We start from the raw sequence: 11,905 nt of genomic DNA, 5'->3' as shown, positions 1-11,905 counted from the left end.
AACATCAATGATGAGAATCATTGATCGGCTGCCTCCTGCACTCTCCACACTGGGGATCAATCCCTGACCAGGAATTGAACTGTGACCTCCTGAGCAACACTGGCTGAGCTAGTTTTAATATCTTAATAGTGTTGCTGAAACTGGTTGGTTGCTTTTGCTGACTTTCTATAAGTTTATCTACAGTTTGTTCCAATTTTCATGTGCTCTTTTTCAAATTTTCTACATTTCTCTCAAATCTGCCTCTCAATTTGTTCTCTTTGCTCTAATTGAAATCTTCATCTTTTCTTGCCTGTGTTTTTTCCTAGCTGGTATGCAGGAGAGTTCCAAGAGGAAAGGAGAGGGAAGGGGAGGGGGAGGGGGAGAGAAACATCAATGTGAGAGAGTCCAGGCCAGGGATTCAACCTGCAACCCAGGTATGAGCCTTTGACTGGGAATCAAACCAACCCTTTGGTGTATGAAGGGACACTCTGAAAGCTTAGGCACACCAGCCAGGGCATACTTCTGTTTTTGTGTATGTTCAAGCGTGATGTGATATTAGAAATATATGTCCAAGCCCTGGCTGGGTTGGGTTCTATTTTATTGTCCTGTTACAGCTGTATTTCTACTACTCGATTCTCGTGATGTGATATTAGAAATATATGTCCAAGCCCTGGCTGGGTACCTCAGTTGGGTTATAGCGTTGTCTGGATACACCAAGGTTTTGGGTTTGATCCCTAGCTAGGGCACATACAAGAATCAACCAATGAATGTATATATAAGTGAAACAACAAATTAATGTCTATCTCTCTCTCAAATCAATAGATTAAAAAAAAAGTTTCAAATGATAAAATACACAAGGTCAGTGGCCAGCAAACTGTGGCTCGCGAGCCACATGTGGCTCGCGAGCCACATGTGGCTCGCGAGCCACATGTGGCTCGCGAGCCACATGTGGCTCGCGAGCCACATGTGGCTCGCGAGCCGCAGTTTGCCGACCACTGCACTAGGTGAAATTTAAAGCACATGTGATGTTAAATTTTCTATACTGTTTCTGTGTTTAAATTTTTTCTATCTCAAAATACAAATTTTATAAAAGAATCAATAACTAAAAGCATTTAAAAACTCTGATTTATTACCTGAAGCAATATTCAGTTTGAATGATTTGGAACTGCAGTTGAATCCTACATGATTTTTTTTGGATCATCTATTTAGACAGTGGTACATGTTCATCACTGTGATCCCTGAAATGTAAATTATATTGAATTTCCTTTCATGAATTAATTTGATAATGTTAACTTTAAAGTAATTACTTTAATATTTTAACTTAAAATTCTTTTACTTCATACAAAAGCAACTCAAGCCATTCCTCAGAGATAGTATTTTGTCAGATAAGTGAACACAGTTAAACAAGTTATCTAAGCTAGCTTTTATCTTTAAGATCACACACAAAAAATTCTAGTTTACCAAAAGCTTTGACCATTAAGGAAGTTATATGGGTCTGATAAGCAATTAAATTTATTTCTACACAAAAATTAAAGAGATGCTCACTTAACTCCTTACAGTTAAGAAGAGAGGCAAGAAACTATGGCCTAGAGAAACTGACTAGCCTAAAGCTAGTCAGAAGAAATTTGGAATTTTCTTCTACTTAATTTTGAATATTTTATATTTTCAATAGCTATCCATAGCCTAATATGCTGACATAAAATAGGCTGTTACTTTGTATTGATGCCTGATACTAGTAATCTACTTTATTGGAACTCTTATCCATGAGACTCTCCAGAATTAAGTGAGTGTCTATGAAAAATTGTAACACTGAGTAGTTAATAATTTATTTTTCATGTGTTAGGACAGTACCCATCAGTGCTCTTTATTATTTTTTAAATTCATTTTATTTTCCATCACCATTTATCCCCTCTATGCCCTCTTCCACCTCCACCCACCCCCCTCAGTGCTCTTTAAATGTCTAAGTAAATTCAAAATTTGGATGATGTAAATATTAAATCCAGCAATTTGTTACATCTTTTGCTATTAATTCACATCAGACAAGGCCACTTTTATGTTTATAAAATAGGATAGCACCATCAACATCCTAGCTATTCCAGAATGTGTTAATATTTATTAATGTTAATTAGTAAATTAGTGTTGAGAGGTCTCTAAAGGAATACTTGATATATTCAGAGCAATATATAACAAAGCTTAATTTTTCCACTTTCCTAAATGGAAGGTTTTTCTTCTTTTAAAACTTTTTTTTTCCTCACTGCAACTTATACATGTCAGGGATTTGACATAGAATATCAAATACTTTCAACCTTTAACTTCATTTCCTTGTTTTTTTGCCCTGTTCAAGAGTTTTCTATATCCCTTCATGTGCTCACCCAAAACTCCCCTTTTCTTCCAAACTTATATTAATTTCTCAAGCATTTTTATATATGACTACATTTTATTCTCTACATTCCTGTAATGAATAGGAACCATTATACTATTAGTTACAATTCATTGAGCACCTCTGTGCTAGAATTCTCACAACCCTGTAGTAAGAGCCAATGCTTAGTAGGTGATTACCATATAACAGACATCGTTCTAAGTGCTTTACATAGATTGACTTAATCCTCATAATAGCTCTACAAAATAGGTACTACTACTAATATCCCTAATTTGATGAAAAAAACAACTGAAGAACGGAGAGAGCAAGAAACTTGAGCAAGTTATAAGAAATAAGTGATGGAGCTGGGTTAGGAACCTGGGTAGTCTACAGTCTGCCCTAAAATTGGGAAACTGTTTTTCACCTGTGTGTGTCTCCTTTACTCTCACACTTCTGCTAGACTCACACTTTCTGACACCAGGTGTATTGAGGTTTCCCCCCACTAAACAATTCTCTGCGACAATAGCTGGGTGTCTTACAACTTAATCCTGAAGCTATCTACCTGAAGACAGCCAGGTTGTCACCTGTGCTTCTGGCAAGTCAGCTATAAATCAGAGGTCCCCAGGACTCCCTCCTAGGGTTCAATTAGTTTGCTCACAGAACTTATGGAATCACTTATTTACATCTACCAACTTATTAAAAGGATATGAGATACAGATGAACAGTGAGATAAAGAGATAGACAGGATGAGGTCTGGAGGGTCCTGAGCACAGGAGCTTCTGTCCAGGGTGGAACTGGGGTGCATCACCCTCCCAGTAAGGGCTTTTAAGACTTTTTCACATAGGTATAATAAAAAATTAACTCCATTTCCAGCTCCTCTCCCCTTTATGGAGAATGGAGAGTGGGGCTCAAAATTCCAAGCTTCTAATCATGGCTTGGTGTTTCTGGGACCAGTCCCCCACCACCCAGGAGCCCTCCAGAGTCACCTCATTAGAATAAAAGATGCTTTTGAATGTTCTTATCACTTAGGAATTTACAAGGGTAAATCCGGGGGCAGAAACCAATATATATTTTCTATGATCTTACAGCTCTTAAATACTATTATACCTCTTTATCAAGTTAGATATAATAATTGTACTATACAGATAAAGAAAATAAGTCAGAGATCAAGTAATTAACTCAAAACCACCCTAGTAAGTTAACTCCAAAACCTGCAGGTTTTTTGTTTGTTTGTTTTCAGAGAAGGGAGAGGGAGAGATAGAAACATCAATGGTGAGAGAGAACCATCAATTGGCTGCCTCCTGCACACCACACCCCCCACTGGGGATTGAGCCCGCAACCCAGGCATGCACCCCTGACAGGAATTGAACCGAGAACCCTTCAGTCCACAGGCCAATGCTCCATCCACTAAGCCAAACCAGCCAGGGCCCTGCAGTTTTTATATGGTATCAGAACAGGATAGGGCTCTGCCACTTAATAGCTATATGACCTTGATAAAGTTACTTCGTCAGTTTCCTCACTTTTATAATATGGATAATAGAATTTGCCACACAAGAGTAGTTGTGAGGAAAAGGGAAATAGATACAAAGTGCACCTTAGCACCCAGTAAGTGTTAATTTTACTTTCAACCTACCTCTTTTATTTATAAAACAAAAGATAAACTAATTTGACATCTGTGCTACTCTAAGGAAGCAGATGTAAGCCAGAGGTTAAGAGAATGAAGGCTCAAAATAAGCTGGCTTGGGCCGAAATCCCAAGCATGTGCCCTTTAGAAGCTTAACCTTTACGAATTTCAGGATCCTCATCTCTGATATAACAGTATTACCTCACAAAGTTATTGCAAAGATTAAATGAGGTGATACACATCTGGTACATGGCAAGTATTTAGTAAATATTTACTATGCATCTTTAGCAGCTAGCCCAATGTTTAATGAAAAGAGCGACAGTTAAGGCATCTTTTGTGCTTTTCTTTACTAGTCTCTCCTTTTCTTCCCTGGCATCATCCTAAAAGTTCACAATCTCAATCTCTCTCTTACTGTAAACACCAGAGTAACTAAAGAAAACTGTAACTTTGTTACCAATTGAAGTTGGCACTTACCTAGTGGTAATCAGACCAAATTTTCAGCAAATGGATATACAAACAGCAACCACTGCAAGTCAGCAGCACAGAAGGGGAAATGGAATTTTTACCTTATTTACCACATTAAGGACTATTAGAAAATATCACAATTAATGTAATTAAGGAATATCTCTTTCTACTTTTAACCAAAGTTCCTCTTCACTCCTGTTTTTACCACACAAAATGTACAAAACCCTTCACATTATAAACCTATTAACAAGTATCCTGCTCAAGAATTATATTTAGGTAAATGAAACAATGTCAGAACTATTTCATAGGTTATTTTACAAATGATTGCCAAGGTGCATTCTCTTCAATTTATTGTGAAAAATTATAGTTTGACTGTTGCTCCCTAACTAGCTGTGAAATTTTCCTAGATAATTCTTGACAGGATACTGAAGAACTTTTTTTCAAAACCATCTCTTTTCCCAAGCATCTGCATATAGCTCCCACAGTTCTTGTATGACCTTAACATAAATTAAAGGACAAATAAATTGAGCAATAACCCAAATGAATTTCCCTGTTGACAAGAATTTTAAAAGTTAAGGTTAGGAATTATATATTAAAACAATCACTTCACTAGTTAAAATTAAATTTATTGATGTAAAACTTGCAAAAACAAAACGAAACTTTACTTAAGCTTAATGCTCTTTTTAACTCCTGCACGAATTCCAGATAGTTCGCCACTATAACGTTGCTCTTCCCTGCGAACTTCACGAACCTGGCCTCTTCTGCGAATTTTGGCTCTCCTGAACTTCTCTCTGTGTTTCACTCTGGGATTGCGATCAATCTTCTTTCTCCTTGGTGTAAGTCCCCTGTTTTTAGCAATCTGATAGGTAATGGCTCTCTTTGCATTTTTATCTTCAAGATCCTGTTCTTCGGTACTATTTTCTTCTTTCTTTCTCTTCAACTTCTGCCTGTCTTCCATTTCTTTATAGTATTTCAGGGCAGCTTCATCAAAATTGGAATCATCAGAAAGATCTGTAACAGCAGCGGCGGCAGCAGCAGCAGTCTCTGAAACAGATTTTGGTTTGGCCTTGGTGGGCTTTGCTTTTGGAGTTAGTTTTTTCTTTCCAGCACCATCCTTAAGTGTGAGTAGATGACGAATCTCTGAGGACAGCTTCTGATCCACAACTGACAGCTTGTTGATTAAAGTTCGGTAGGTCACAAGCCTTTCTATAACAGGATGTCCGTGTGCAGGGACTCTCCTAGCTTTCAGGATCAAATAAAAACTGATGTTGGAGCAGTAGTTCAAATAGAGGTTGTACTTGGTCCTCAGGTATTGGCTTCCTTTTCCACGTGGAATGATCCCTTGCTCCACCAACTGCAACAATGGCTCCAGCTCATCTTTCACCTCCGTCAACTTAACTTTCAGGTCTTCTATCAGCTCCAAGAGCTCTGGTGATTCCTTCTTCAGCATCTTCAGCTTCTCTTTCACTGAAACTTTGGCCAAATCCTTCACGACCCGTGTCTCAGACTCATCTACCTGAGGGACCTGAGGTTTTGCAAAGGCCTCCACCCAGGTAACCCCAAAATCATCCTCTTGCAAGGCTTGGGCTAGGCGCCTCTGGATGAGCTGTGCCTCCTCCTCCTCCTCTCTTTCCTCCTCCTCTACTTCTTGCTGACTCCGCCGGCCTCGGGACTTGGAACCATAGTCCGTATCGTAGTAAAGTTTTTTCCTCTGACCCCACGACAAACTGGGATCCGCAGAGGCCTCAGCTTCACTCTGCACTGAGCTCCCACCATCATCATCGTCATCCTCCTCATCCTCCGCGCTGTCTGCATCTTCATCGTCCTCATCGGCAATATCGAGGGCTAGTACCTCCTCCTCCTCATCGCCATCCTCCTCCTCGTCCCCACTCTCTACTTCGCTCCAACCCTTAGCCAAGGCGGCTCGAGACCGGGCCTCATGAAAATCATCTACCTTATCTTGGTAGTAGCTGGAGTCCCCTGGCGAGGGTGGCAATTCTAAATCGTCTTCCTTTTCGTCCTCCGCGCCGCGACCTGCCATGGCTCTCACCGCTGCCCACTTGGCCGCTCCGCGCCGCCGGGATCTCCCCACCATAGCTCGCGGTCTCAGGTTGTACACCGAGGTCGAACTACCGCCACCTCTGACCTCCGCGCACGAGTCAGGCGCTCCGGCAACACTCCTCTGGAAACTGCCACGCGCTCTCCTACCACGCGAGTTTGCCGGCGCCCAGGTCGACTGTAGGAGCTCCTCCCTACTTCCGGCTCCCAGGATGCTCTCCTGTGGCGTGTGAACCAGGACTTCCGCTCGGTCCCGTCACGTTAAGAGCACCTCCCTTTCCGCTCTGCTCTTTCATGCCACAGGAGTGTTAAAATCTTTCCGTGTAGGAACAATAGGTGTAGGAACTTTAGTTCCGTAAAGCTCCTTAAAGAGACTTCTGTTCTTACTCTCGCGAGCTTGGGCGGGGCCGGACGGGACGGGGCGGAGGGGCGGGTTTAGTTGACGGGACCGCGAGGCGAGGCCGCCCGGACCAGTAGAGGGCGCTGGGACTCTACGCCTAGAATAGTGAGTTGTACTGCCTTTTAAGTACCGGTGTCTCCCACCGGGAGCCGAGTGCGGGTGTACAGGGTTCCCTGGCTTACCGAAATTGTTTATCTTCTGCGTGTATTAGTCTGGAGTTAATCAGGTTGTTTTTCTCTCCGAAATGTGCAAGTACATTTCCGGGCACCGTAGCCCGAGGCCCGCCGGCGCCGCTGGACTGGATAGTCGTGGCGTGGGTTCCCGGTGAGGGCGCAGGCCGGGCTTCCGGCGCACATTAGCCGCCTCCCCCGCTCGGTGACTCCGCGGGGATTTGTGCTCCGGAGGGGCGACGACGGGACGGCAGGGCCCCGCCCTAGGGTTTGACTCTTTGCGGGAAATTCGAGTTGGCCGCAGAAGGCACTGCGATTTCTCCTCTTCAGGGTACAGTACTTTGGAAACGAGATATTTTGACTCAGTGGCGTCCCCTTTATTTATTATTTCTTCAGCACTTAGGCCCTGGGAGGACAACGGTGGGCAAAGTCTCGCTGACCCCACACTCGTGGAACCTGTGGTCTCGTGGGGGACAGGCGTTTGTCAATCATGCGAGGGATGCCAAATCACAGCTGAAGTGAGTGCCGCGAGCACTCGTCCTGTCCCCCCGCCTTCGGCTGCTGGGAGCACTCACCGTGCCTTTTATGTCGCCCTTTTTATAGATGCCACCCTCCCTCCTTAAACAGGGTTCAGTACCCCTCAACCTTGGGAAATGTCTGCTGTATTGAAGATGCTTAAGCATCACCTCTTTGAGCTCACTCCCTCAGTTTTATTTTCCTCGGTTCTGCTACATCACCCAGTAGATCTCTACAAACACGATTGCAAGCACCCCGTGCAGTGTCTGGCACAGAGTAGTGTCCAATCAAGGGTTGTTTAATGAATAAATATCGAAATTACAGTATTTTGTTGTTACTAACCCTCACCCGAGGACATTTTCTCATTGAGTTTTTTTAGAGAGAGTGGAAGGGAGAGGGAGGGACACACAGAAACATCAATGTCACATCAATTGGTTGCCTCCCGCATGCACCCCAACCAGGATAGGGATCCAGCCTGCAATCGGGAATCAAACCCAGGACCCTCCAGTCTGCCCACCGATGCTCTATCCACTGAGGCAAATCAACTAGTGCGAAATTACAGTATTTGATTAGCTGTCTGTCTCAGGTGCTACATAAAATGGAGTGAATGAATAAAGCATAAGGCTGCAAACAGCCCTAAGGGAGATAACCTGAGCTGGAATGGATTTTAGGAATCATTAATTCCAACTGTGTACTTTTATTTTATACACGTGGCACAGAGACTTAGGGAGATTACATTAGCAAATCTGGCACAGAAACCAGGGACAGGGCTCCCCACCAGGCTTCCACACTCAGCTGTTACCAGTCCTTTGCCTCTTCAATGTGCATAAGTTTCAGACCTCCCCCAGCGGGTATATTTTGCTGAGTGGATGAAAAAAACTAAGGACAGATTAAAGTATTTGAGGAAAAGGGTGGTAATAAGGGAAGAATTAGTCAACCTTGTCTTTAGAAGTATTACTAGGGCTAGAAGTCTGAAAGGGCAACCCGATAATCTTAGAATAATTCAGGTTTTAAGTTTTCAGACATTACATATGCTAGGTTCAGAGTTAGTATTTTGATACTTTCAAAGGAAATCGTTGGAAGCTGAATTTTTGATATGTTGCTAAAATTAATAGTGACACAGTTTTTTTGCAGAAAGTATGTTATTAGGTTAAAAGTAATACACATTTTTAGAAAAGTGATATTTTGAAGTAACTTATGCATTTGAAAACCTTTACAAGATTTTAGAAAATACAATTTTATGAAAAAAAGATGTGAATTAAAAATCTTATGTTTTGATGGCAAGAGCAGAATAGATTTTTGTCATTCAACAGATATTAACTGTTTACTAACTAGCAGAATGCTACATGCTGTAGTAGATTCAAAGCTGAATTAGTTACAGTCTCCTTCCTCAAGTAGCTTATAACCAGGTAGAAAAGAAGACATGCATTCAGATTACTAAAATGCAAGGCAGTGTGTGTTGTAAACACTGTGCTGTGAGAGATAGCTTTTGGATTGTCATTCTAGAAATATTCCTTACAAAATGTTTCATCTAAACTGGAACTGTAATTATGTCCTTGGTTTAAATGCAGTACTGAATATTCATTATACCTAAACATTAAGTTTTATTTAGGGAGATAAAACAAATCCCAATTTTTCCATTTATTTTTTTGCAGATTATTTGAAAATTTATAGTTATACTTCTGGACCAATGTGCATATATTATTATAAAGAAGTTAGAAAAATGTTTTGGGTATATCTATATTTATATCTATATCTAATCTTTTTTAAAGATTGATTTGAGAGAGAGAGGAAGTGGGAGAGAGAGAAACATTGATGTGAAAAACATGGTTTGGTTGCCTCCCATATGTGCCCCAAATCCTGCGTATGTGCCCTGACCAGGAATCGAATCCACAACCTTTTGGTGCACAGGATACCACTCCAACCAACTGACCCATCTGGCCAGGGCTATTTTGGATATTTTTAATGGGAATGATCACATTGCCCTAATATTATTTAGTTTATACTACATATTCCACTTCCTTTTTAGAATAGAGTTGCAAAAACCAATGCATATTCAGAGAGTGTTTTGTATAACATTCTCAAATCTTTTTTATAAAGAACAGTTAAAGCCCTGACCGGTTTGGCTCAGTGGATGGAGCGTCGGCCTGCGGACTGAAGGGTCCCAGGTTCGATTCCAGTCAGGGGCATGCACCTTGGTTTCGGGCACATCCCCAGTGGGGGGTGTGCAGGAGGCAGCTGATCGATGTTTCTCTCTCATCGATGTTTCTAACTCTCTGTCCCTCTCCCTTCCTCTCTGTAAAAAATCAATGGAAAAAAAAGAAAAGAAAAGAACAGTTAAAGTCAATTCTTTAATTCCAGTGGCTCTTATACAGTGGTCTTTCATAGCTTAATCTTATAATTATACTAGAGGCCTGGTGCACAGATTTGTGCACTGGTGGGGTCCCTTGGCCTGGCCTGTGGGGATCAGCCGAAACCAGCCAAAACCGGCAGTCCTATATCTCCTGAGGGATGTAGTAGTGTGAGAAGTGGCAGGTGGCTGGGGAGGAGCTGGAGCCCAGGCTAGGCGCCGGGCCACTCCCACTTATCCCGGCTGGCTGCGCCTGCTGCCACCACTGCTCAGTAGGCTCGCTGCTGCACTGCTGTGGTCTCTGCGTGCACCCATCCTAGGGCGATACCAGCGTGCCCATGATTGAGAAGCAGCCGTGGGGCTTGTGCCCAGTCAGTCCCCATCCAGTCCTGGTCCAGATGGGGGAGGGGCAAACAGGGGGAGTGTCCGTGGGAGAGGCTCAGGCCGAACGACAGCTGCGCTCGCCAGCCATGAGCCTGGTGTCTGGCCCCGTTGGTCAGCTGAGTGGTGCTCTTGCTGTGGGAGCGCACTGACCGCTGGGGGTGGGGGGGAGCGCTCCTGTGTTGAGCGTCTGCCCCCTGGTGGTCAGTGTGCATCATAGCTACCGGTCAACCAGTTGAGCGGTCAAGCTGTCAAACAGTCGCTTAGGCTTTTATATATATAGATTCCACTTTGGTGAGGAATTTTTTTTCTTAAAAATTTTTATTGCTGAAAAGACATTAATAGCTTTATTTTATCATATACTTATGCCAATTAAAAAGAAAACCACTGGGCCCCCTAAGAAAAAGAACAGTTATTAAATAACATTTGACATTAATATTTGTGGCAACTATAATTTATCATCAACCTAAATCTTTATTATATTATAATGCCTGGCTCAGGAGTTAGCAAGCTATACATAATGAGAGTCCAATAGTTTTTTAATGAAAATGCTTTTGCCTTTTCTAAGCCCTTTAGGGGAAGGTAGGGGCTTGTGAATGACACACTAGGTGATATTAGCATACTTTCTTCCACCCATGAGTTTGGGTTGTTGAAGGTATTCTACCACCAGATTAGCTAAATCTCATTTTCTTTCTGGCATAATGCAGCAATAATAATAATTGCTAATAATGAGAGCAGTTATTACGTGCTAAGTACTATTATAAGCTCTTCATATTCAACTTTATGAGAAGGTACTATAATGATCTCTAACCTAGGAAACTGAATATGGAACTTAAATGAGGTCATAAGTCTAGGAACTGGTAGAATTCAATTTCAATCCAGATAGCTGGCTTCAGAATCCATACTGTACTTAGCTAACTATTGTATTATACTGACTTTCAAATATTTACTCAATGTCTTCTCATTTCTAGTCTCTGTTTTACATTTGATTCAGTATCATCAGATATATATTTCTGGAATACCATTTCCATCTTCCCACACCCTTGTTCAAAATCTTTCAATGACTCTCAGTTACTATCAAGATAAAGTTCACAACATGCATGGCCCTCCCACAGTTTTGCCTCAAAGCAAACTTTCAAGCCAGCCATATCTTTTTTTTTTTTTTTAAATCAATCAACCTTTAATGTCCAAAAGAGCCATGGATGCAGAGCATAAGAGATGTGGCAGGGTCTCAGCCCCAACTCCAGAAATGAGGGAAGCCAGCCATGTCTTTTATTACTCCCCAACTATACCCTTTATCCTAACTGAAGTGCCTACCACTTTTTATTCCTCAAACATTACTTTGCAATTTCCTTTTCTGTCTCTGTGCTCATCTTCTCAATATTACTTATCAGAAGTTTATAAATATTACAGACATATTTTTGGCTAAGAAACAAATTCTCACACGGGTCCATATGGGACCCGTATGAGGCTATTTGAAAAGCTCTTATTAGTAGCAGGGAGTTGGAGATAACCTGGATGCCCATCCTTGGAAGAGCAGATCAATAAAATGTCATGGATGAATAGCATGGAATTTAGGAGCATAGAGTGACTATATATCTTG

The 11,905-nt window shown here is 41.8% G+C and overlaps 1 protein-coding gene across 1 annotated transcript; it reads right to left on the bottom strand.

The window, feature by feature from the left end:
* Positions 1 to 5,032: 5,032 nt before the first annotated feature.
* On the bottom strand, positions 5,033 to 6,831 carry UTP3 (UTP3, small subunit (SSU) processome component, homolog (S. cerevisiae)). The gene has a single exon (XM_005881616.2). The coding sequence runs from the start codon at positions 6,520 to 6,522 to the stop codon at positions 5,089 to 5,091; it is 1,434 nt and encodes a 477-aa protein (XP_005881678.1). The 5' UTR covers positions 6,523 to 6,831; the 3' UTR covers positions 5,033 to 5,088.
* Between the last annotated feature and the right edge of the window lie 5,074 nt (positions 6,832 to 11,905).

This window comes from Myotis brandtii, unplaced genomic scaffold (assembly GCF_000412655.1).
Source record: "Myotis brandtii unplaced genomic scaffold, ASM41265v1 scaffold681, whole genome shotgun sequence".
In the NCBI taxonomy this organism is placed as follows: domain Eukaryota; kingdom Metazoa; phylum Chordata; class Mammalia; order Chiroptera; family Vespertilionidae; genus Myotis; species Myotis brandtii.
The sequence above is the reverse complement of the archived record's forward strand: the minus strand, read 5'-3'. Positions and strand labels throughout refer to the sequence as shown.

Excerpts from the sequence above, each read along its gene's own strand:
- UTP3 (XM_005881616.2), bottom strand. The coding sequence starts at position 6,522 with ATGGTGGGGAGATCCCGGCGGCGCGGAGCGGCCAAGTGGGCAGCGGTG.